Source organism: Rhamphochromis sp. 'chilingali' (assembly GCF_963969265.1).
Source record: "Rhamphochromis sp. 'chilingali' genome assembly, chromosome: 14".
In the NCBI taxonomy this organism is placed as follows: Eukaryota; Metazoa; Chordata; class Actinopteri; order Cichliformes; family Cichlidae; genus Rhamphochromis; species Rhamphochromis sp. 'chilingali'.
The window spans coordinates 12,620,663-12,647,171 of NC_137941.1; the positions used below are offsets into that span (position 1 = coordinate 12,620,663).

A 26,509-nucleotide genomic window follows, 5' to 3' on the forward strand; every position below is an offset into this window, starting at 1 on the left:
AATGGCCTAGCCAGTCTCCAGACCTCAACCCCATAGAAAATCTGTGGCGGGAGTTGAAAGTCCGTGTTGCTCGGCGACAGCTCCAAAACATCACTGCTCTCGAGAAGATCTGCATGGAGGAATGGGCCAAAATACCAGCTACTGTGTGTACAAACCTGGTAAAGACCTATAGTAAACGTTTGACCTCTGTTATTGCCAACAAAGGTTATGTTACAAAGTATTGAGTTGTATTTTTGTTATTGACCAAATACTTATTTTCCACCCTGATTTACGAATAAATTCTTTACAAATCCTACCATGTGGATTCATGGATTTTTTTTTCACATTCTGTCTCTCACAGTTGAAGTGTACCTCTGGTGCAAATTACTGACCTCTGTCATCATTTTAGGTGGGGGAACTTGCACAATCGGTGGCTGACTAAATACTTTTTTGCCCCACTGTATACAGTATCCAAGGACGCGTGCAGAACATTTCACAGTGTGACTGGATCTGTGTTTAATTCTCAAACTCCCTTTAAATTCAGCCAGGCGACTGCATTGAAATTACACAGCTGCGCAGAGGCTTTCTACTTCTCTCAATAAATATTTGATAAACTTTGTGCAGAGTCCGGCTGCACGCTCATATAACACAAGGACAGAACACAAAGACTCACCATTATTGACCAAAATATTTAGCGGCAGGTCCCGTTCTCTGAAGCTCTGGGCGAACTGACGTACAGACTGCAATGAAGCCAAGTCCAGTTTCTTAAACTCCACTGCAATGGACACACACACACACACACACACACACACACACACACACATCAGAGCCATTATAAATGGATTAATCCTCCACGACACTTTGCCGGTAAGACATCAAAGAGTGTATTAATCATCTTCTCCAGCGGGCTTGGTGGATTCCTACACTGCAACACTAACAGCACTTCCATTGCTCTATCACATTAACAAACCTAATACTCCCACCAGAACTCCATCAAAGCTCAGCACATTGTTATATCAGATCTAATATGTGATAAGACACAGGTAAGAGATCAGCTTCTCTCATCAAAACATGAAGGGGGACTGCTGGCTTTAGTAAGCTCAAGTGTCTGCACGCTCACAGAAACACTGATTTAAAAAAGCTTGACAAACCGAGCTTTCCTGGAATATATAAAATTTTAAGTAATAAAATAATAATAAAATTCTCAAATCTGTTCATCAAAAAGGGATATGTCATTCTGTTTGGGGGTTGATCAACGAGACCTACTTTTTCCACGGTCAAAGCTCTGTGGCTCCAAACACAAAGTTACCTCAGCATCCCTTATTAAATGGCCAGCCAGGTAACAAACCTGTGACATCACACCTTAACTAAACCACTGAGATACCCAAGGTGCGGCAGGGTTTATTGTAAAATAGTAACAGACTGGTGACAAATTAAAGGAACAAGAGCCCCTCCAATGAGAGCATCTTGTGGCTCTGCTATGCTGTGAGGGGTATTTTGCTTGCACAGTTTAGGTCCACTTGTCCTTTAGAGGGAAATCAATACAAATCTGTTCTGACTGATCACCTTTCTCCCATGCTGAAGCCTTCTATTCTGATGGGAGAAGGATCATTTTTTCCCAGGATGACAATATATTCCACGGGGTATTAAAGGTCATTGAACGTGTTGATTACGAAAAAAATGTCAAATGTATGATATGGCTTTGAAAGCCCACAGGTCTCAACCCAAGTGAGCACTATGCAGGAGAATTTGAAATATATTAGACAACATTTTCCACCACCATCAACATCAAAATGCCAAATGAGCTGTTTTGATCTGCACAGTACCATGAAAATGTTCATCAAATATGCATTCAAGAAGCTCTTCAGGCTAAACAAGCCATTTAACTGCCCTGATTAAAAGTTCTACTGCTTTTTATTCTGCACTTGAACAGATATCATAATGAGGCATATATGACTGTCATGCAATGTATTAAATAGTGCAAAATCTCTGTATAGTAATACCTTTTTAATGGTGGGTAATATAGAAATGACCCCTAGTGGTCACTTCTCTTGTTTATCGGGAACAGTTTTATGTTGTCTTTCCCAGTTTTTGTGGTGCTTCTGCTTCATTTAATGGTGCAAAAACAAAATAAATAAATAAACTTTCTTCTTTTTTACAGACTCTACATTTGTAGAATGACCTTCCCACTGCAGACACGACTGCTGACTCACTTCTAATCTTCAGCAGCAAATTGAAATCTCATTCCAGCAAGAAATGTTTTAAATTGTTCTTTAACCCTCTAACATCCTCTGTGTGCATTTCTCAGCACTTCAGGATGGGAAATATTCTTGAAAAGTAAACAATCCTGTTCTATTAAATGCTAAAACAGAAATCCTATTTTGGGTTCACTGGCTTAAAGCAACAGAGAAATGAGTTGATCACAGAAATGTGACACCCAAAATATACACAAAAACGAATACACTACTCTAATAGCAAAGTAATATACACTAGTGCTCCCATCACATTATTGTTTTTCTTACTCTGTGCAATCTGCAGACTCATAACTCTACATGGCTGAAATTGTTTTGCATTTTTTGTTGCCAGTGGAATCCATCATGTCTCTTTTTTATCTTTGTGTCATTAATATTTAATAATGTAAATGTAAATTTTAAAAATGCAAAATTATCAGGAAATATGTCGTCCTTAGCAGGTCTTTATTTTAGGTAAATACCTAACCTTAACACATGGCATACTACTGTGTGTCATTCATTTGAACAAACTAAGCCAAAATGCAGAAGCAGTGTGTGGAAAAACTAAGTTAACCCCCTGATTCAAAAGCCTGCAGAACATCTTTAGCAGCAATAACTTAAGGTCACTGTTTTCTGGACTTTACAACGCTGTTTTATGTCATTGAGGTTTGCAGGCATTTATAAAGTTTTTAAGCTCCCACCATAGCAGACAGCAGATGAGCAAAATAGTAAAACATCTTCTTTCATTGAGGTGATCACATTTTCTGCTCATCAATTAATTAAGTGCATCTGATTAGAAGCGCCTGGCTGCTACTTACCTTCTTAATTTGGATGGAAACAGAATCGGGGTTAGATAATAAATAAATCATGACATGGTGTAACAGGCCGTCTTTTATACTTCATTTGAGGTTGTATTGATCTAATTTTAAGACTAGCTAAGGACAGATTGTGTTTTTATTATATCTTGAGATATATAAGATATATAAGCCTATGATTACAGTGAGAATTTGAAAGTAGAAGCTTACACATTCTGACAAGCAAGACTCAAGCTGCACGAAGCCTCGGGATTATTCACATGGTTTGGCCTTGCATTTTTTAATAGCACTGTCAAATTATATCCCTCAATTCAAAGTAAAGCCTTGTGCCTTTCAAATATCTATAAAATAATATATTGTTTCCTTTAGAACTCAAGTAAGCCTCTAACGTCTCAAATATAATGGACAAAGACAGGAGGAGGACAGAGAGAACACAGGGAGGACGAGTTGATGGAACTGATAAAGAAAAGGGCTGCTGAGACAGATGAGAGTGCAGCTGTTCCTGATGAAGGTCTGATAGCATTCTTATCTCCAAGCCACGCTACTCACCTCCTGCTGACTGTGTGTGTCTGAGAGAAAAAAAAGAAAGAAACGAAGAGAAAATAATAAGAACAAACCCGGTGTGTGCAGCAGAGTGACCGCGAGCACAAATTTGACTTAGTAAGAGTGTGTGCTTATGTGCACCTGAAAACAGGTGCACGTGTTGCAGGAGAATTGTGTGTGCGTGTATGTCTGTGTGTGTGCCATGCCCGTCAGTCCTCTCTTGTCATCTTGAATGGGGCCTCTCGAGACTGAGCCCTTTCAGAAAACCCAGTCGTATTTAGAAAGCCCACTGGGAGTGAAATGCCATTGATCATGCGTGGGCCTGCACCCCAGGATTTTCTATAACACTCAGGCTCCTTGACTCAATCGCTCAACACTGTGATTGTATTTTATGTCTTGAAACACGACGCGATGAAAAACCTTTGGAGGCGTTGTACCGGATCTACTCACTGACTCATTCACTGTTTATCTTAAATGAGCTGCAACTTGTCAAATGTGGAGGAACCAAACTAAGTAAAGTGGTTTTAGTGAGATAATAAAGTGGTTAATTTTGTATTACTCCTGAATAGTAGATGACAAAGATAATAAATAAATCAAGAAAAGATGACATAAGTTTGTTTCTGAGCAAAAAGTCATGAAAATAACCATGAAAGTCCTCCATGAAGAGCGATTACCAAGGTTTGTGATTCTGCCTATAAAAAGCAAACACCTTACCTGGTTTAAATTCACTCTCTTTGCCCTTCAGGGATGTCTCCCTGTGCCGTTTCACTATCGACCTGTACTTGTGCAGAGAGCAAACATGACTTCTTTGTTGAAGTAAACTACAGCTGTGGGGGGGGGGGGGGGGGGGGAGTTTTCACAGGACTCTATGTAATCATGTGAAAAACTAAGGTTACCCTTACTACTTCCATACTTGATTAACTGATCAACTGACCATAAGCTGAGTTTTGGTAGTTTGCTGGTCTGAAGTATTCAGCTCTGTCAAAACAATCTTTCAGTGAGTGGACCGACTATAAAGGCCTCAGTTAGTTTTTAAATGTTAAAGTTCATGACAATTGAAGTAAAAAAAGACTGAACAAGTGCAGCTTGTTTGGAAGAGTTCCCAGAACAAAGCCTCTTCTCTCTAAAAAGAACACGGCAGCACGGCTTAGGTTTGCAAGCTGGCAGCCGAAAAAACACACAAGGCTCCTAAACAATGTCCTTTCGGCGGCATTGCCATAATACACAGCACCACGTCTGGCCAAAAACAAAGAGCATATGAGTTCCTGCTTGCTGGATTTGACTCCCAAATCTTAATCCTCTTCCTAAAAATGAAATTGAAGTTGGCAATTTTACACAGTGGAACAGAACATATATGGTAATCAAGTACAAGCAGTAAGAGTGGGACATCCAGAGAGTTATTCAAATGTAGTAGGAGCAGCAGAAGTGGTCCACAGGTGGACATTGAAACGACCCTGTCTTTCAAGGTGACAACACTCTAATTTAAATTAGATGAAGTTGTACTTTTTATATGTGGAGGTACATTGTACATTACTATATTCTAAAATTAGAATATTTATTCAATGCAGATAATCTGTATTTTATCTCTACATTTTCTGGCTTTGCATAATTTAGCCTCTTATCCGTTCCATTAATGTAATTTGCAATTTCAAAGTATGAAATTGTCCCTCATTTTAATCTTTTCTTTTGGATTAACTCACTAAAACTGCTGCTCTACAGTACTTCTATTTTCAGTTTAATGAGATTGCCTCAGTTATCTAAACAGACGTGCATGTGGCCATACAGCGAGCTGGTCATATAGCATGACACTGGTGCAGAATTGGTGCATGTGCATAATTAAAAACCAAAAAGTATTGAAAACAGTCAACTTTGCTATGAGAATAAGGTTGGAAGACGATGACGGGACTCAGTTCCAGTAAAAGCTGCCAAAGCTGACACAGGCAGGTCTAAAATAATTAGTAAAGTAATTTTAATGCTGATTTTAAATGTGACAAAATGCCTTAAATCACAATCTCAGACCTTTTTAAAATAAAGACATTTCCACATGTTACAGCAGGGAAAGCACAAGTGTAAATAAGTAAAAGATAATAATAACAGCTGACTTCTAGTTATTCACAGCCAAGAATTACTGTAACTTTAAAAAACACCATAAATAATTTATATCTGCATATGAAATAGTTCTGAAACAAGATGAAGGCATTACTTACAATTAGTTTCATACAAACAGTAACACATTTGTACTATGCTTCATTTTTGCCTACAAAAAACACACAACGACCCTTGAACGTTAGGTTTCACGTGTATGAATTGAAGTCTTAAGGGGATCAAAAGTCAAAGGATGGTTTCATGGCAGAGCAGCCATTTCTAACGTTGCTTTTAAAGCTTGTGAACTGTCACCTTCCCTTTCCCCTTTTTCATCTCAACCAGCTGCTCTTAGAGTCCCAAGTGGATGGAAAGGCACAATTGTGTCTGTAATTTTGAACACTAAATGTGATTAGAAATGGGTTCTGCCACATCAGTGCACAATCAGAGTAACTACAGTAGCATAAGAGCTACCGAAAAAAATAAAACCCTTTCTGATTGAAAGTCCTTTGGTAACATTTTAAACTGAATTTCCAAAAAAACAACAACAACTGTTTAGCAGAGGTGCTTTTTTATGTTAATTCTATTTTTTTGCAATTTTATGTATTTATTTTGGGATGAGCGTAATCTAAAATTACAAAATTAAAGGGAAATTCAAAGCATCTTTTTTTTTACCACCCATCACTATAATGGCCATATCAGCCAACAAACAAACAAACCAGGAAAAATAAATGTTGAGCCTAATGGATCCAAATTGGACTGAATGTTGAGGTATATGCCTGACCTACATGTATTTGAGAAGAGCAGGCTGCCTCCTCAAAATGTAGGTTAATTTGTAAAGGTAATGTGATTCATGCTGTTGTTTGGAGACACGCTATCAATATATCTCTATATCTGTTATAGCCGTATATATTTAGCAATATTAAGCGATAGCAACATCAGGAAGAATGAACATGAGTAGCTTGAGAAATACCAAGGGAGGAGCCAGAGCAGCTACTGCAGATCGGGAAGGTAAAGGCTACAGTGGTCCCTGTGATCCCCAAACTGAGAGAGGAGCTCCAGTAGATTCCAGGAATAACATCCGAGATATCTCTCCAGGAGAGAGCTGTTCTAGGAACAGCAAAGATGGTGCACAGGGCATATCTGTGGTCTGACACATCAGACGTTTTCTTCACTCGCAGCTTTTACCTTTAACAACACTCTAAATTACTCCAAAGGGCCCAATCCCTAAAAGTGAAGGTTGGGTCCGTAGCACTAGCTTACCACTATCAAAAAATTACATCAGCAACACAAAAAGCTGAAACAAAAGGTGCTTGTTCTTTGGAGTTTCTGTAGTAATTGCAAACGGCTGAAGGAAGCACTATCTTCATGTGGCTTGTGGTTAACCCTTTAAGACCTACCATAGAACCAAGTCCGCCAGAGCTTATATTATATTTTTACATGTTGTAGTGCCATTTTTGGAACCATTTCAAGTTAATATACATCAATACAACCATTATAGCCCAAATTTTAATAGTGAGTAATTAATTTAGTGCAATATGAGTTCGAAGCATCCCAGAAACGACACAGAAAGTCATAAAGTCAAACATAACTTTTAAAAACACCAGTATAGGCTCATGAGGCCCTGATAGTAAAAAACTACATTTCCGCAAAATGACGTCACTTCCGGTTTCGGGCAGGTCATGGCGGACATGCGATAGTTCGTGCTGATGGACGTAGGAAGTGTTACAAACAGCTGATCGGATCGGCAAAGCGTGTTTCTGGAATATTATGTTTTTGTTGCTGCAAGTGCTTTTTATGCAGTTTTTGCAAAGCTATATGTGGAAGGAAACTGTGACTTAGGACAAGCTGATGGCATAAGATGTAAGTACAACTCCTCCGGTTTCATGTGCAAAAACAATTATTGCACTAGCTTAAGTGGTTGCAGTGCTACCGGGACGTAAAAATAGTTACGCAAAACGGAGCATGCCCGCTCCGACCAGCTTTAAAGGGTTAATGTAGATTACAAGTAGCTTGTGACACCAGTATACAGAGAATCTAAGAGATTTTGTACCTAAAACCTAAAACTAACATCGTATATTTTTATGAGACTAATACAGAAAACAAAAACAGTGTTTATACTATTGATTTAGCCTGAATCAAATCATGACAAGCAATTGAAAAGCTGTTCAGTTTAACTTAAACTTATACTAGAAAGGAGACAAAAAATTAGTAAGTGAATTAAAAACGTGCAAAAATTTCTTATGCTTTCATTTACCATGAATATTGTTAGGCTAGCTGCTCCAAACTCAAAGTGATTTTGCTCTAATTAATCCTGTCTTAACTAGCATGCTCCAACTGTGATTAGAATATGTAGGCTAGGCATGCAATAGAAATGTCCATTCAAATTTCATTCTGACATGCTCTGCTGCAAAGCTACAGTCAACACAGTATGTCTGGAGTGGCTAAATTGCATTGTCATATCAATCCAGGAAATTATAGAGGATCTGGGGGTTCTGGTTGCCATTTTTCTGCAAAACATTGCAGAAATGTGTGTATGTATATATATATATATATATATATATATATATATCTTACAAACACTAATTCCAGTCTAAATCATGATCGGCAGGTAATGATTATGTGATTCACCTCGTGCCCAACTTGCAATATCACAGTAAACCTCCCTCCATTCCCAAGCATATTCTTAAGTGTTATTTTTCATTCAGTTTCTTGGCCAAACAACTCTAAAAGAGCAACACAGTGAAAAAGAAAAAAATTATGTCAGGACAGCCTGTTTCTCTTACCCCAAATCCTCCCTTTCCACCTGGCTCTAACATGCATCTTGTGTCCCGATTTTGACTACAGTAGATTTGATTAAGCTGGATTACATCTAAATCTGATATTAAAATGCATCAGTGCCAAACACATTAAATTTCTCTTCTGCTAGACAACAGGCCGGAGATCTTGCATTACTCAGTGCTTTAAAGGTGACAGTAAATACCTTGGCATGAAAAGCCTGATTTTTGCATTGCACTCATTAGTTTCATTATTTATTTAAAATATTTTGTTCTTAATATACCACAGTATAGAGTCAAGTCATAAATTCCCTTGAGTTTCTAACCAATCAGCTCTACCCATCAACAATATTTTCTGACTAAAAAGATAAATGAACCATCTTCCCCGAAGGATACATCTTACGGGACCCGGGGGGGGGGGGAATATAAATAGTTTGACTTTAAATCTGATAAACAACAAAGTGAAATTCAAGAGTATTAGGACTGGGCAGCCTGCCAGTCTTAGCTCCTCCACAGACGTTTTTATTCGGCTGATGTAGGAGAGAGGGGGCTGGCTGGTCGAGGCCAGCGTGCAGCGCTAATGGGACGTTGCTTTTCAAGACAGCTGTAAATGTGAATATGTGGCTACTGTGAGTCAGTTTCACACGGACCAAAAAAGAAATCACAGAAATGCTCAAAACTAATTGCTGTTCAAAATTATTCACAATATCACGCTTATAACCACGTAACAATCCCTGAGGTACAAACGCGCACTAACAAGGTCAACCTTGTATGAACATCCCATTGCACTTAAATTCTGTTTAGAGTTAAAGAGCTTAGGTAAAACAACAATGTTTTTTGTAAGAAGGCAGCAGCTGCGTTACCTAAGCTGGAAGAAATTTGAATGTGTGCTAAGCAGACAGACAAACACACATAGGGTCCCCTGTTTCACACTGCTAATCTAGGCCTTTGGTTTGAGGCACAATGTGTTACTTTCAAGTGCACCGTGACTAAAGTTAGTGGGCAGACAGCGCTGCCTGTGGCAAAACACAGAAATACCCTGCATCTCCCAGTGTGTGTGTGTGTGCGCGCATGTTCATAATTTAAAGTAAAAGCCTCTAAGCTTCATTGTCTCGCGCCCAGGTGCAGTCCAAAATCATTAGCATGTTTCATAGGATTTTGCTAGAGGTTTCCAAGGGACATTACCTCTTTAGAGTGCAAAATGTACTGCTACATGATTCCCAATAGACCAAAAACACCTTTACACATTAAAACAAATGTTAAAAATCCCTCAGCTTACAAACACTTGAATAACATCACTGAATAGTGAAATGCATGGTCCTGAGGCTGTGTGACACCTTTCAAAAGAGCAGACAGTTAGTAATACATAAACTTTACTGAAGAACAATGCTTTTTTCGTCTTGGTCGTGGAACACTCGCCAGCTCTTTAACCTCTTAAGTATACTTGAGGGTGTGTGGGAATTTGCCAAGCAACTCTACAAGTATTTTGTAGACTTAAAAGTATTTAACTATATCCCTCGGGGTGTCCTCTGGTGGATTTCTCTGAAGTATGAAGCATCATGCCCATTGTTACAATCGCTCACAGTCAGAGCCTGGTCTGCATTGCCGGCAACAAGTCAAACTTGTTTATGGCAGAGTTTCTAGACGCAACCAAAATTCCTAGGATGCACTTTTTTGGTGGCCTTAGACTCACGTTTGCTTTTTACAGATGATTTGGTAATCAGTCGGGTTGATCTACTACATTCCCACCCTCACCTTTGCCCACCAATGGCACGTAGTAACCAAATAAATTAGACTGCAGATACAAGCAGCAGAAACAAGCTTCCTGTGAAGTGGTCTGGGCTCTCCCTTTAGAGGTAGGATGAGGAGCTCAGTCATCCAGGAGGGACTTAGAGTAGGGCCACTGCTTCTTTGCATTGAAAGAAGCCTGTTGAGGTGGTTTGGGCATTCGGCCAGGATGCCTCTGGGTGCCTCCTAGGCGAGGTGTTTTGGGCATATCTAACCAAGAGGAGAATCTGGAGCAGACCCATGAAATGCCTGGGAGATTATGTCTCTCAGCCAGAATTGGAACATTTTAATGTCCCCCCAGAAGAGCTGGAGGCAGTGGCCAGGGAGAGAAAGATCTGGACATATCTGCTCAGACTGCTCCCCTCAGAATCTGTACCCAGTAAGTCGTAGAAAATGGATGGACTGACCTATAATATACTGTCATTTATGGAAACCTGTTTCTTCAGTAGAATTGTTTCAGTGTTTTAAAAAATGGATTAACAACCAGAATGTGTTATCTACATTTAGGGTGCTTTTTGTGTAACAGGAATTTTGCTTTTATAAAGAAGGCATGAAAAAGATTGCTCACCACAGCCCCATAAAAAACTGCTTTTTAAACGGCCAATTACATTATATATCTATATATAAAATCTGAGGGCATAAAGTAATTCTACAATAATGTGCAAAAATCTTGAGCCACTCATCATTTCTTTATATTTTTATAGGAAAATTGGAAAAATATACAGTGATTTATTGAGATTTATTGAAAACCTGAACTCTTGTAGGCAATCCTTGACTGATATTGTTCCATTTATATAGATGGATGGAGGATCCCCAACACCACAGACTAAATAACCACAGCCCCACCCCACAACAGACCCTCCACTGTGTTTTACAGATGTTGCACATCCTCACTGTTGTACCTCTGTCTCCTGACCTCCTCTGTTCATACTGACGACAATTTGAACCAAAGATTTCGGATTTATGCCTCAGCCATTTCTTCCCGTTTCTTTTCTTTACAAATGGCTTCTTAAAAGCCATTCTCCCACTAAGACCATTTTTGATGAGTCTTCAGCAAACAGTAGATGGATCAACTGAAGTGCCAACTGCTTTTTTCTTAAGCACAAGACTTTGAAATATTGTTCACATGCTGTAGAAAATGTTTTAGGCCTGCCACATCTTCTTTTTACATCCATTTGTCCAGTTTCCTGATATTTTTTAAGGACATAGTACACATGATGCCAAGACATGACAAGTTTTCAGCAAATAGCTCTTAAGGAATTATCCCGTTGGTCACATTGAGCAAAAATACAAATTTAAGCCTGTCCAACTATGTTTTGCCATTTTTCGTTAGATTCAACTGAAGAAACTATGTGTTTATGTGACAGGCGTCTAGTAAAAAAGTAAGTGTTAAGTGGCTTAACAAACAAACAAACAAATCCTCTGAGAATTAGGTACAGGGACTGCACGGAAAATGAGTGAAAAAGCAGCCAATGTCAAAAAGCCTGAAGAACAGTTTTTTTAAATGTGTCCTTGGAAGCAAAATATAAAGTAATGAAGGGTGGCTCAAGACTTTTGAGCAGTGCTCTACATTGAGATTGTGAAATAAAACACTTTGCCACTCGTGACACCTTGAAACACCCTAAGGGACCTGGACTTGTCTAGCCAAGTCCCCAGTTAGAGAATCACCTCCACAGCCTATGTATTATGAGCTGTCTCCCATTTCTCATAACAGACAAATGTACACACGCTGGGAAGGATGCCAAAGGGCATTTGGACAGAGATGTTTAAAGCTCCTGCCTCACATACTAATGAGAATCCATTACTGTCTCATTCAAATAGTCTCAAACACACACACACATACGCATACACAATCAGCACATTCTCATTCAGTGCATAAGCATCTGGCTACAGACACCCCCTTGTCCCCTATGCTTCAGTGCCTGCCAATTACAAAAGAAGTAATCAATTCCACCACGGCTCCGTCCCGGGAAATCGACTTCAATGACACCGGCTACATGGCCGCTGTCTCTGTACCTGACAGCCACTTACACACAAGCAGGGACCCAGTCAACCAGCCTTCTGTTGCTCTTCAGTGCAAGGCCAAGCAAGATAAACCAGATCCCCCTTCCCAACTGGAAGCATTAGCTCTAAATACTGTACCATATTTCATGGTCATCATGAATGACAATTTAGTATGTCTAAAGAAGTGTTTTACCCATTGGAATCTGACAAAAAGGACATTTTCGCCTGCACACACGCTTATTGCTTTGCAACTGAAGGCCGGCCGTTTGCAGGCAATCCAGGGTCTGGTTGCCTAGGTAACCCTCTAATGTATTTACTGCCAGATCATAAGTCAAACAGCAAAATTCTTCATTCGCATTGTTATGACTTGTTTCAATTGCTTGCCTGGAATTACTGGCCCATTTCCCGTCACCAGCAGTTATTTAGTGGAATGTCATTTACTTTCTATGGTGTCTCGTTGTGGCATCGTTTCATGCATGCGCACGGTTTTAATATTAGTTTTCATGTGCTACATGTCCATGTCCTCTACAAAGTGTTCACGATTTACCTTAGAAGCATCTCAAGAACAAATGAAGAAACACAGGATAAACCTGTAAATGTATTTTTTATACAAATCCTATGAAGTTTGTTGTTGACAGGACAAACAGCGTACAGCTTTTTTCTGCTAGCTCAAGGTCCCAAAAGCTTAAAACTCACAGTAAGTGCAGTAAATAAGCATGAACGTATCGTCAATGGTCAGGTATTGGAAAAACTGGAAACATTTGAACATACAGTATCATTACACAGTGTAATGGTGTAGCTAACCCAAAGTGTTTTTAATAGCTTTGGACAAATGTGGCACTACCACACACGTTCTGGATCCAAAAACAAGTAAAATGACTACATTGTTTTAGTTTTTAAGAAGATTTTTTTTAATAAAAAATATTAAAAAACTGTACATTTATAAAGGAAAACATAAGTAGCTCTAGTATGCCTCAAATATTACAGACACTATCTAAAACCTGATTTTGCAAGCGTACCAATCTTGGAACACCTCTTTAATAAAACAGCAACTGACGCACCTTACGAGGTGGTAAAATCTCAAGGCTATTTCGTACAGTCTTCTTAGTCACGGCACTATAGTGGAATTTACGGTGATGTGAAGGTCAGCCGAATCAATTTCTCAACATGGGATTTAAAAAGAGAACCCTGTAAGCTGTTGTCGATGAAGTGATATATCTCTACTATTATTTGTCTCTTCCCATTTTCATCACCACCTCTGTGTTTCCCATCTTCTTCCACCTCCTGATTCTTTTTTCCTATTTTATTTAGAAAAAAAAGCTGGTACAGCTAATGATTTAGCACTTTTTATCATTATCTTCACATCCTTTTGCATCATTTTCCTCCTCATGTTCATTACAGTGGATCTACAACACTCCTGACACTGTATGTATGTGCGGTTGTGTGTGTTCAGGTTTACCTGCAACTGTGAAATCATGTGTGTATGTTTGGTAAAGACTGGAAAAAAGCCTACGGGGCAGACTACAGCAGCTCTTTCCTTTATCTTCAAACAGCGGCTTGCTAAAACAACAACATTTGTGCGTACGCATGCGTGTGTCTGCCTGCGTGTGCATGCGTTTAATGTTTGCAATGTTACCTTTGGCCTCTTTGTAGTGTTCACAGATCCTTCTGACAGCTGCAAGACCCTCCTGCTCATCTCTCCCACCTCAAAGAGAAGGAAACACACACAAACACACACAAATGAATACAATATATGACGAGACCTTGGAGGCTTTTTATAAAAAAATACAGGTTTCCTTTTTTTTGTCAGTCTTTCATCTTATAAAAACACATTTCCAAGAAAGGTTCTTCGAATGAAAGAACACTCAGTGCAAAAATTTAGCCCTTCAGAAATTAGGAAAATTAACAAGGCTTCTGATTCAATACATCTACTTTTTCAGTAAAGACTTTAAATGCAAGCCTGTAAAGAAAGTATAATATTATTAAAAGCATGAGTTATTATGAAAGTACCATCTAACTTCAAACAAGCTATATGAGGACACTTCACCAAAGAGATTTTAGCCAAAGAAAAACTACCTTAAAAAATGTGATTTTTCTTTGGCTAAAATCTTTTAATGCTTGCAAAGTCAAACAGCAACATTCTGAATATGAAATCAGTCAAAAGATACTTTTTTGCACCATCACTGGATCCAGGCAGCATAGCCAGACAGGAAAGTGGGGAGCACACTTTTATAATAATAAGTATTTTGATCCCAAAAATATCAGAAGAAATATCAGAGTGCCGCATATTTTAAAAAGCTATTTGGTAGAAGCAAAATAAATGGGTAAAATATGGTGCTTAAGGAATTTATTAGACCACAATCCAATATAATGTTTATACCACAGCTGCCCCAAAGTTTCTACAACGTTTCTGCAATGATTTATCAACCAGGATGCACAAGCTCCTCATTCTTGTTATTCAGGAATTTTCCAATTCAGTGTTTTACAAAAAATAGCAGAAAATATAGTGATGCATATTATTAATTTTTGCTTAAGATGCCAAATTACAGTAATTTACTTGCATTCCTGAACACCAAAATTAGTTTTAGTATATGAATGCTATGCTTGACTAATTTCTGACTTGTCAGAGAATTCCAGTCTGCCTCAAATTTAAGCAAAAAATGAAAACTGGGTTTGTTATTTGCCTGATAAACAATCACGTCATTTTGTGTTCTGAATATTTCTTTCTTTGAAAAAATTTGTGTTTTCTTGTTCTATGACAGCTGGTCTAATAAATTTGTTAAGCATCCTACCTGTTTTATTATACTTAGTGGGGGAAAATGAGATTCATACAGTGCTCAGTGACAACTGAAAATGGCGTGTAATACCATCTACAACATCAGATCTGAGTTATAAACTCATAAACACAAGACCTTTAAACACACTGATCCACAGCTCTCTATTTTGGTTCCATATTGAATGCACTGTTCAGATTAATTTACATGCTCCAGCAGCACAAGACAAAATATGCAGAGAGCTACATATCATGTGCTGCCTTCTAAGATCATTGTAATAAATATATTATCCCCATATGAACAATATCATTTTAATACACCAGTTCTCACAGTGAAAAAGTCCATGATATGCTCCTATCATAGTTAAAGTCATTTTCCTTTCACAGTGCAACAGGAGCAAGGGGCTGTAACAGCTCTTTCATAAAAATAATCTACCACACACCCTATGCCGAACGTAGGGTAAATTAAGGAACTTAATGTCCTGTCATTTAGCTCAATTCAATTTCCACGGTGTTAAAAAGATGACTGTTGCTATCGTTAGATGTAGCCGGATGACTAGACACGCACAAACTTGTACACACAAATAGCCTATTTGCACACGCTCATTTCCGCTTTGCTCACACACATAGACACACTTATCTTGGATTATCACATAGACCTTTTCAAGGGCACAGCATCATTTACCCTGATGCACCGCTGTTCAGGCAGGGCTGAAGGATGCAGCTTCTCTGAGTGACGTGCCACAAACACTCACATTCAGGACAGGAACAGCCTGATCTCACACAAACAGATTTTTTTTTTTCCAAACGCACTAGTGCCCCTCTAGCAGGCTTCTCTGCCCATTTGCCAACACTCACTAAGAACGCTGCATATAATTGAATACACATCTCTTCACAACTGCTTCTGGACAAAGCTCTTCTTTAAAATAGCTACTGATTAAAAGACGTGCCCCAAGGAAATAGTTTGCCTACTAAATATTTTGGGATGAGAGTTGAAAAAGTAACCTAATTAATTCACAGACATATTCTTGCTGCAACTCAACAAATGGATAAACTGAGCAAGACCTGGAATAATAGTTAACCGTAAACTGCCAACTACTGACAATCTCATGCATGCATGGGGACCTGTTGTGCTTTCCCCATAAACATTATAAAAGATGGACATAGAGTCTGGGTCTGAAAACTGAAACCAATGTGGAAGTGCTTTAAATCTGTAATTTATTTAATGGCCTCCAAGGAGCAACACCTGTGGTTATACAGACTTGTCATCCTATAGAACTCTATAGAAAAACAGCTTTCTGACACAAGCTTTTCTGCTGAGTTTATGGGCTCAGTCACTCAATTTGGGTCAAACTTAATAAAAATTATGGTCCATTTTGTAAATCTCAGAGACACTGTGGAGGACAATCTGGATAGCAACAAGTTTGATGAAATTCTAACCAATACTCTTTTTTTGAATTGGGAATGGATGTACAGACGCTTAATCACAGCATAAACTAAAAATACTTGTTAGTCAAAGCTCTGTCACGGCACGGTGCGCCGGTGTGTTAGAGCAGTGCCCAAGAGCAGACACAGGCAAGGAGACGTAACATGACTTTAACAAAAGGTGAGCCTTTATTATGGCTGAACAGAGGGCAAAACAAAAGCTAAGACGAGTGCTGGCAAGACAACTAAACTGACTGTGAAAACCTATGACACTGAACACTATACAAGACTATGAAACTGTGATAAAGCTATGAAACTTCGAAAACTAATTCTATGACTGTGACTATGAGAACGGTGACGACTATGACGAGCCATAACTGGGAAGGTTACACAGACAACGCGACAAAGACTGACTGAAACACAGAGACTAAATACCCACAGGGATGATTAGGGGAAGTGGAAACACATGAGGGAGAACAGCTGACACACATGAACCTAATGACAGGACAGGGGAAGTGAAACTAAATACAATAAGCAAGGAACACCGGACTCTTTCAAAGTAAAACAGGAAACATGGAGACTTAGACATGATGCAAACCTGATAACAAGAACCACACAGACATGAAGCATGACAGGTAGACACACGAACCAGGGACGCTTAGTACAGGGGAGATGACATAAACAACTAAGAAACAAAGGACTAAACAGCAACCTAGAAATTAACTAGATGAGTTAAACTAGAACACGAATGAATACAAAAGAAACATAAAAACTCAAACACTGGGTCACACGACCCAGTACTGTGACAAGCTCAGGCTTTATGCTGCTTTAAATGCTCAGTTTCCAAGTTTTCCTTTCTTCTGCTCTTGGATCTGTATGATGATACAGAGAAGGATTAACCTTAATATGTCACCTCAGGCAGACAGCTCTGGATTTAAGCGGCAATTCAAGTGGCTCCATTCACCTGCCATTCAAACCTTCTGTTAGTGAGTAACAGCCAATCACAAAAGGATTTCTCACTTAAAGGTAGGATAGGTGTCAATAAAATGAGAGACGGTAAAATGGCTCACAGTACAGAGGCTGCATCCAATCCTGGTATACGAAACTGTTATTCTGAGCTGCAGTTCAGACAAATTAGTAGTTGGGAATGAGCGTACTTGGGGAGACAGAGTAAAATATTTTATTTGTTTAACCTGCAAATTGATTTGTGCATCATGTGCTACGTATGAGCCAGATTTTGTCTTTGTTGCTGGCACAGTGGTATCAAAACCTTCAGTCTGCTTTAATCAGTTATTCTATTCGATATACAGTGGGGCAAAAAAGTATTTAGTCAGCCACCGATTGTGCAAGTTCCCCCACCTAAAATGATGACAGAGGTCAGTAATTTGCACCAGAGGTACACTTCAACTGTGAGAAACAGAATGTGAAAAAAAAAATCCATGAATCCACATGGTAGGATTTGTAAAGAATTTATTCGTGAATCAGGGTGGAAAATAAGTATTTGGTCAATAACAAAAATACAACTCAATACTTTGTAACATAACCTTTGTTGGCAATAACAGAGGTCAAACGTTTACTATAGGTCTTTACCAGGTTTGCACACACAGTAGCTGGTATTTTGGCCCATTCCTCCATGCAGACTTTCAACTCCCGCCACAGATTTTCTATGGGGTTGAGGTCTGGAGACTGGCTAGGCCACTCCAGGACTTTCAAATGCTTCTTACGGAGCCACTCCTTTGTTGCCCGGGCGGTGTGTTTTGGATTATTGTCATGTTGGAAGACCCAGCCTCGTTTCATCTTCAAAGTTCTCACTGATGGAAGGAGGTTTTGGCTCAAAATCTCACGATACATGGCCCCATTCATTCTGTCCTTAACACGGATCAGTCGTCCTGTCCCCTTGGCAGAAAAACAGCCCCATAGCATGATGTTTCCACCCCCATGCTTCACAGTAGGTATGGTGTTCTTGGGATGCAACTCAGTATTCTTCTTCCTCCAAACACGACGAGTTGAGTTTATACCAAAAAGTTCTACTTTGGTTTCATCTGACCACATGACATTCTCCCAATCCTCTGCTGTATCATCCATGTGCTCTCTGGCAAACTTCAGACGGGCCTGGACATGCACTGGCTTCAGCAGCGGAACACGTCTGGCACTGCGGGATTTGATTCCCTGCCGTTGTAGTGTGTTACTGATGGTGACCTTTGTTACTTTGGTCCCAGCTCTCTGCAGGTCATTCACCAGGTCCCCCCGTGTGGTTCTGGGATCTTTGCTCACCGTTCTCATGATCATTTTGACCCCACGGGATGAGATCTTGCGTGGAGCCCCAGATCGAGGGAGATTATCAGTGGTCTTGTATGTCTTCCATTTTCTGATGATTGCTCCCACAGTTGATTTTTTCACACCAAGCTGCTTGCCTATTGTAGATTCACTCTTCCCAGTCTGGTGCAGGTCTACAATACTTTTCCTGGTGTCCTTCGAAAGCTCTTTGGTCTTGGCCATGGCGGAGTTTGGAGTCTGACTGTTTGAGGCTGTGGACAGGTGTCTTTTATACAGATGATGAGTTCAAACAGGTGCCATTCATACAGGTAACGAGTGGGGGACAGAAAAGCTTCTTACAGAAGACGTTACAGGTCTGTGAGAGCCAGAGATTTTCCTTGTTTGAGGTGACCAAATACTTATTTTCCACCCTAATTTACGAATAAATTCTTTACAAATCCTACCATGTGAATTCATGGATTTTTTTTTTCACATTCTGTCTCTCACAGTTGAAGTGTACCTCTGGTGCAAATTACTGACCTCTGTCATCATTTTAAGTGGGGGAACTTGCACAATCGGTGGCTGACTAAATACTTTTTTGCCCCACTGTATTTCGCTATAAGTCATCCGTTTCAACCACCTCCTCCAACTATAAAGAAATTATAAAAACCTTTCCAAGAAGCAAAGTCTTCCATGGCAAAGATTAATTTAAATTTCATTATCTTATCTTAAAAAATGCTATGGACCGCATCATTTTAATCCAATACCTAGTGAAATGTATTTTAAGCACAAGTGCATGCTTTTAATACCCAACTCCGGTGTTTGACAGTTCAAAGGCTTAAGCCATTAACTGTCTTCACACAGATACTATGCTACCACTCCACCTGAAATATGCATCCACTACATAACTAGAGAGGGATCCACTTTACCATAAATACTCTCACTTCATGAATTACCTCAAAGAATTGGCATATTTGAAATGGAGATACACTCAGAGTCATCAGCTGTGGGATCAACTTCGGTACACATAGGATTGTCTGGAACTACAACAGACACTTATCCGAGTTCTGGTATGATTGATTTTGTGAGTGTAATCCCACACACATGGCGCTCACATCTAATTTATGTTCTGCTCAAACCGTCTCCAAGGATACTCTGACATCGACTTTGCGCTATACACTCTGAATGAATAAAGCAGAGTTTTCTTCAAAGTTTTTAAACTCGTGGACAGAATAGAAAATGTAGTCTCACCCTAGAAGATTTTGCTGTTCTGTGCATGGCATCTCCAATGTGCTTAACTTCGGCACCTAATATAGGTTTTAAATGTAAAAAAGAAAGAAAAAAGCACCAATTCAACTAAATAATTTCATGATTTATGACCAGTCTTTGAAGAGTGAGTTGAAATCGAACCCCATAACATTCTGTCAAGACATTCCCACACTGCTTCAATAATGTTGAGGTCCAGGCTCTGGATTCCAAACCATGACTTATAGTGTTCCATTGTATTTATGCAGATATCTGTTTCCCACATTGATAGTCTGTTTGCAATCATAATTATGATGAAAAATAAAGCAGCTGCTAATCTGACTATTTCCAGATGGTACTGCATGGTTGATCGAAGTCTTTCCTATATTTATAATTAGATAGATTTTAAAAAGATCTCGAACACCACGGCTGAAATGCAGCCTTAAACCATAACAGCATCTCCGCTGTGTTTTACCGATAACTGTAGACATTGACAGTTGGACATCCCTCCTGACCTCCTTCATATGTACTGATGACAATTTAAATCAGAAAATGTAAAATATAGATTTAATACTCCATAAAACTCACTTATTGTTTTTTTGGTCCTGTAGTTTTTGTGTAATTTAGTATACGTCAGCCTTTTCTCCCTGTTTCCCTGCTTCTTGACAGCCATCCTTCCACGAGACCATTTCTGATGAGGCTTCAGCAAAGAGTAGATGAACTGAACGTTGGGTTACTTAACGTAATCCCTGGTTCTTTGATAACAGAGTGAGGTGTTTCACTATGGGAATCGCCTCGGCGTGACCAACTACGGAAGCTCCAATGACACCACGTCTGTCTATGACAGACCTGTCGAGCCGTGCTCAGGGCTCCGCCCCCTCGTACGCCGAGGCGATTCCCATAGTGAAACACCGAGCGAAGTTAGAAAAAGAACTAATCTCTCAGTTCCTGTTTCAGGTCTTGAGACATGATTTTAAGAAACAGTTTATCTGCTTTAAATACCTTTTAAGGACTGCCATTTTTTCCATCTGTCCTCAACTTGCGCAGTTTACACATTTTATTTAAGAACACAGTGAAGTCCATGCCAAAATATGCCAAGTTTTTGGCTAAAGATTTTTTGCGAATTGCCTTGTTGCAAAAATACTGTTTTATGCTTGTGAAACAATTATCTTTGGCATTTTTTCATGATTTCAATTAAAGAAATGAGAATGGACTATTTAAAATTGGTCTGTTAAGTACAGACAGAACACTATTTCATCACTTGAGTTAGCTGCCTTTCTTGTGCTCCATAGTCAGAAAAACTCTGAACTAGTGCAAACGTCTTCAGAGTCATTGTGGGGGGGTCACGGTATGATTTTTTTTTTTAAAAAGAATGCTTGGACACTGCCAAGATAATGGAGAGGTTTTTGACGGGGCTCCCACACAAACGCAAAGCAGAAGATGAAGCATCACCAAATTTGTTTCCAAACCAGCTTCCTTCCAAGCCAAAGACTAGAAAATATGGTGAAGCATATCTTCCCTTTGGCTTCACCTGCACAAGTGCCAAGGTAGGTCTCCCCTGCAGAATTTGTTTTCCTTGCGTCGGGAGCACGCGCGATGTGAAATGTTGCGTGACGAACTCTGTATTCCTCGTCTACATGTGAACGCAAAAACAGAGTTTTCGAAAATCTCCAACCTGACAGGAGTTTTTAAAAATCTCTGATTTCAGTTATTCATGCCGTTTACACGTGGACGAAAGGCCCAAACGCATAGAAAAACCTGCTAAAAGCTGGGGGAATCAAAAATACTCGTGTAGGTGTGGACGTAGCATAAAAGAGTTAATAGCCTGATCTATTGTTGCCCGTAACTTATTGCAGTTTTCTCGTATTTGTTTAATTGTTTACAAAAGGTTTGAGGTTTGAAATGTGTGTGTAGTTGGAGGATGCGTTTGTGTGTGTGTATGTGTGTCTGGTGGGGGGGGGATTTTCTTCTAAAACAAAGGGAGGCCTAGCGAAAAAATTTGGGAATCACTGCTCTAGCAAGTGGTTCTAGGCAGGTAGAGCAGGAGTGGCATGGGACATGTGGCACATGAAATGAAAAAAAGAGACATGCCACATGATAGAAAACCTGGAATTGATTACTTATATAGAGTACACATAAATACACAGACTTCTAAATTGCTATTATCTCACAGCCTTTATCTGTATTTTCCCCCAAACCTTTGATGGTAGCTAAAATTAGAACAACGCACATCATTTGTTATGTTAAACTATATTCAGTTAAACAAACTACTTCTGGAATTACATTCTTTTGCATATTTTGCCTTGCCTACACGTTCAAATTCACTTTTGTATTTTTTGCATGAAATACATTTTTACATAGAACATTTAAAGAAGCTGTAACGTGAAGCATTTCATTTTTTAACATTTGGTTTTACTGCATTTACCTTCCCACGATAAATATAGCTAAATGAATAATGGAACAATAGCAGACCTTGTTTATGCAAAAAGGCCTGTCATAATCCTTGAATTTGCATTTTAACACCCAATTTGATAACAGCCCTTTAATCCCAGTGAAGCTCTGAAAGTCTTTAAATCTCCTCACAGTGAAGAATCACACACATTTCCTAATGATGAAAACAAACTGTTTTGAAGCTATTCCAACCCTTAGCATGAATCAATGAGGTGTCAAGAGGGTTTCTGACAACAGTACGCTTTTAGGTAGACAAACAGAGGATGCCTTGGGTATTATACAGCTGTGGTTTGATCAGTCTATAATAGATTTTATGTTATCATGGACACCTCATCATTCAGCTTCACTGGTGCTTTGGGATAATGGTGAAGACAGAACACTGACCATAATGTCTGTCCTTCTGTTTTCAGACCAAAGGTTAAGCAAAGTTTCATTTGAGAACAACAAACTTCTAACTGGGCTCAAATACTAAGATATTCTCAGAACGTACCCAGACTTTCTGTAAATTTGCTTATTTTTCTTAGTCTCCTACTTTTCACTATAAAAATTAAGTTAAATGACACAGCTGACAATTGGCTAGTTCTCCTTTTCTGATTTTCTGTGGAATGAAGAAAATCCAGTCTGTGAGAGATTATTAGCCAGGAGGCTTTTGCAACACAATGCGAGACAGATTTTTTGTGGAAACTTAAATCGTCTTGATGCATTCTCAATCATCCAGGAAAGTAAATCCCCAAAAGTTGATTCTGTTCCAGATGAACAGAATCAACTTTTGGAGATGGAAACTTAAATATTTTCAACTTACACACATGCATATTTGCCTCTAATTGATTCATGTGCAACAGCCATGTATGCAATCTCAGTATGTATATGCAGTTTGTGGTCCACAGTAGAATATGTTATGCTGAAATCAATATGTGGTACTTGCTAAAAGTCAATATAATCCTTTGCTATCACTGCGGTGCCTTGTTCAGAATTTGCCAGGATTAACAGAGACTCAACTAAAAAATACTGACATTTCCTCCTCTACACCAGTCATTTTGAAACTATTTTTTGTTGCCCAAAGTACACCAAAGGGCAAACCAAACTTTCAAAGTGCTCTTGTAGTCATATCTGTCATCGGTTCTTCTTTTGATTGGAATGCAAGGTGACGACACTTTGACAGCTCATTTGCAGCAGCTGGACCTAGTATGTGTATCATCCCATCCATTAGCATACCTTACCTCAATCTAACAAATGGTGAGTCCATTTGGATTCACTGCTCTAGACTTTTACGTTCACCCTACATTTGTGCTGCACAGCAATTTAAAAACTAATTAAAGTCTGTTTAGCGGTGACTACAGTATTCTCACCATCTTATGTGGTTAGACAGGGTTATCGTGCCAGCACTTTTCCACCTGCAGACGGACCTATCCAGTTTGTTGTTGCACACAGCTACACACCCTACACACAATGTACTTTTTGTGTAATTGTGTGATATGTAAAATAAAAGCACTTATCAAAGGAACTGATATTGGTGCATGTTTTAACAGATATTAACAGAGGTTAATACATTGGGTATTTGTTCCTGCATTGTAATAGAGATTCTGGAAAGCTGAGGCATATGTAATGTGACATACAGTATTCCAAGTTTTGGGCCTGACAAAGTTCATAAAGTATAAAGAAGAAAATAATTTTCAAAATGAAAAAAATCAAGGACCAACAGAGAAAGCGATCAGAATTTTTAAAGGAGTGTGAATCTTTTGAAACATCATTTTTTTTGTCTTACTTTCTCCAGTATTAGGCCACATCTCTTATAGCTATTTGTGCAGTTAATGTTTATGTATGTGAACAAGCCAGCCTATAGGGAAATCATGTGTGTTTGTGCTGTTTGCATATCAGTGTTGACGTGCTTAATACAGTACCTATGATAACATGTGCCCCGAGTCTGACCAAGTGGCGAGCTACTTCATAACCAATTCCCCTGCCTCCTCCTGTCACTACGGCAACGTTGCCATCTTGTCTGGGCATCACTGGCAGAAGCAGAAGAGGAGACAAAGATATCAAAGAGAAAGTCACTTGATAAGGAAGCTTCTTCAGGACAGGTTGATGTTTCTATAGATGACAACTCAGTAAAAAACACATGGGCTTTTTGTAGAATTTTTTTCTTTTTATTTCCATTGTACTGAATAACAAGTTTTCTTTACTTTCTTTCATTACTAAAGTTACTTTATGGGTTCAGTAGCAACAAAATAATAACAGAAAGGGACCTTAATTAAATGCAAAATAGAAGAAAAGTTCAATAAATTTAAAAAAAAAAAAAGCATTTTATGAAATGTGTGAAAGCCATCAGATTTTGATTTATTTTAATCAGAAACACGAAACACTGATATAACACTCAAATTAACAGAGTTAAATATCAGAAAACAACTGACAGCAGATATTGTTCACCTTATACTCCCCTAGTAACATATGATATATTATGTAGTTACAGTTCATATTCCAGAGAACACATGAGTTCTTCCTATACCCTTTCCTGTCAATTTTCAAGAAGACTGGAAGAGTCTGCCACATTGGATGTGATACAACCACTAGATGCTGGGGAAAAATATGTATTTCTGGATTGGTCGGCAGTGGTTTCTGGAGGTTGCTGTTTCTTGCTAGGTGAAACTGACTGCAAAGAAGGGTCTGCATATGCTGTATCACTAAAACATCAGGTTTGTATCACAATTCTGGCACTTTGCAGTTTAGTTTGAGTTTTTAAAAATGTTCAGTTTTAAGTAAATTTTAATGGTTTCAGTGTTAGTTTTTATTTATTGTGCAGTGAGCAGTATTTATCCAGAGCAATAAGTTTTCAGAACTCATTCAGAAAGCTCAGTCTGAATAAATCATTGCACCAGTGCCTCCCGAGCTTATGTTAACCACATTGAAAAAGAACAAAAATAAATTAGATAAATAAATTCTTTTTTAAAAAACAATGTATTTTTTAAAAAAAAAATTATTCTAGTTATTTTTCTAAGTTAGCAATATAATTTCAGTTTGGATCATTTCTGACGTCTCTTTTTAGTTTTTATTTCAGTAAGATAATAATAATAATAATAATAATAATAATAATAATAATAATAATAATAATAATCCTAAAATAAAAACATGGTTATAGTTTTGGTGTAGTTAACCAGGTGTCTGCAACAAAATTAAGTTGCGCTGTCTCTGGGCGACGAGCGAACTAGCCCAGACAGCATTATGAAAAGTGCACATTTAACCTCACAAAGCTTGGTGGCAATCGTAGAAACTTTGGAAAGGACACGTTGATGTTCTACGCAATCGTTAATTATTCGGCTGAATTCGGCAAAAACAAGACGACAGATGATCATTTTTTTCGCTAATGTTTTGAGCTTAACACAAACTAGCTAACATAGCTAGCATCGTGTTAACATGTGCAAGTGCAACATAGTAAATGACCGCTACATGTACTAATGAACAATGATAACCCGTGCTGACTATAATGCACCCACGTTCATTGGTTACAACTTGGTTGCCCGTGCTGTCACTTACAACTGAATTACAACTTGTCAAACTAACGTAAGCTAAAGTTAAACCGACCTGGCAGCCTCAAAGGTCCGTTTAGCAGTTGAAGCAAAAGCACCTTTAAACCAAGCAGGTAAAGCTTTATAGCTGGCAGAAGATGACACCAAAAAGCAGACAACATCTCTGCGAGGATGTGTAACGCTGGTATCCGAAAGAGCCGTCAGTGCAGAGGCAGAGCAAACCACCACAACGCAGTTACGTCTGTGGGACGCGTTCCAATATGAAGTTGTCCAACATCGCTTCCTTCCTTAACACATCTTCTAACAACTCATGTTCCATTTTTAGATTACTAAATTAGACGACTAACAATTCCCTGACATATCTATTTTTAAAATCTTGACTTTTCAAAAGATTTTTCCCCGTAGAGCCGCTATTTGAAATCATGATCCCTTAAAGTCATCTGTCACATGGTTGTAAAGCTGAAATAAGTGTATGATGGAGGGGACACGTTCTCCTCGCTGCTCCTTGGCTGCTTGATGTGCCGTATGATCCTTATCTGTAGATCCAGCATATTGCACCCTTCAGCTCACTGACTCCCTGATTAACTGCTGCCAGCCAGGTCACACGCGACAAAAA

General features: G+C 38.9%; 1 protein-coding gene across 1 annotated transcript in view; it reads right to left on the reverse strand.

Annotated features, from left to right (window-relative positions):
• LOC308410217 (polyprenol dehydrogenase) overlaps positions 1 to 26,134 on the reverse strand; it is a 37,101-nt gene extending 10,967 nt beyond the window's left edge. Inside the window, exons 1-4 of the mRNA XM_080903400.1 lie at positions 25,949 to 26,134; positions 24,271 to 24,378; positions 13,856 to 13,924; positions 653 to 754 (exon numbers count right to left, since the gene is read on the reverse strand). Coding sequence (XP_080759526.1) covers positions 653 to 754; positions 13,856 to 13,924; positions 24,271 to 24,378; positions 25,949 to 26,054 — 385 coding nt within the window. The 5' untranslated portion in view covers positions 26,055 to 26,134. The remainder of the gene's footprint in view (positions 1 to 652; positions 755 to 13,855; positions 13,925 to 24,270; positions 24,379 to 25,948) is intronic.
• Between the last annotated feature and the right edge of the window lie 375 nt (positions 26,135 to 26,509).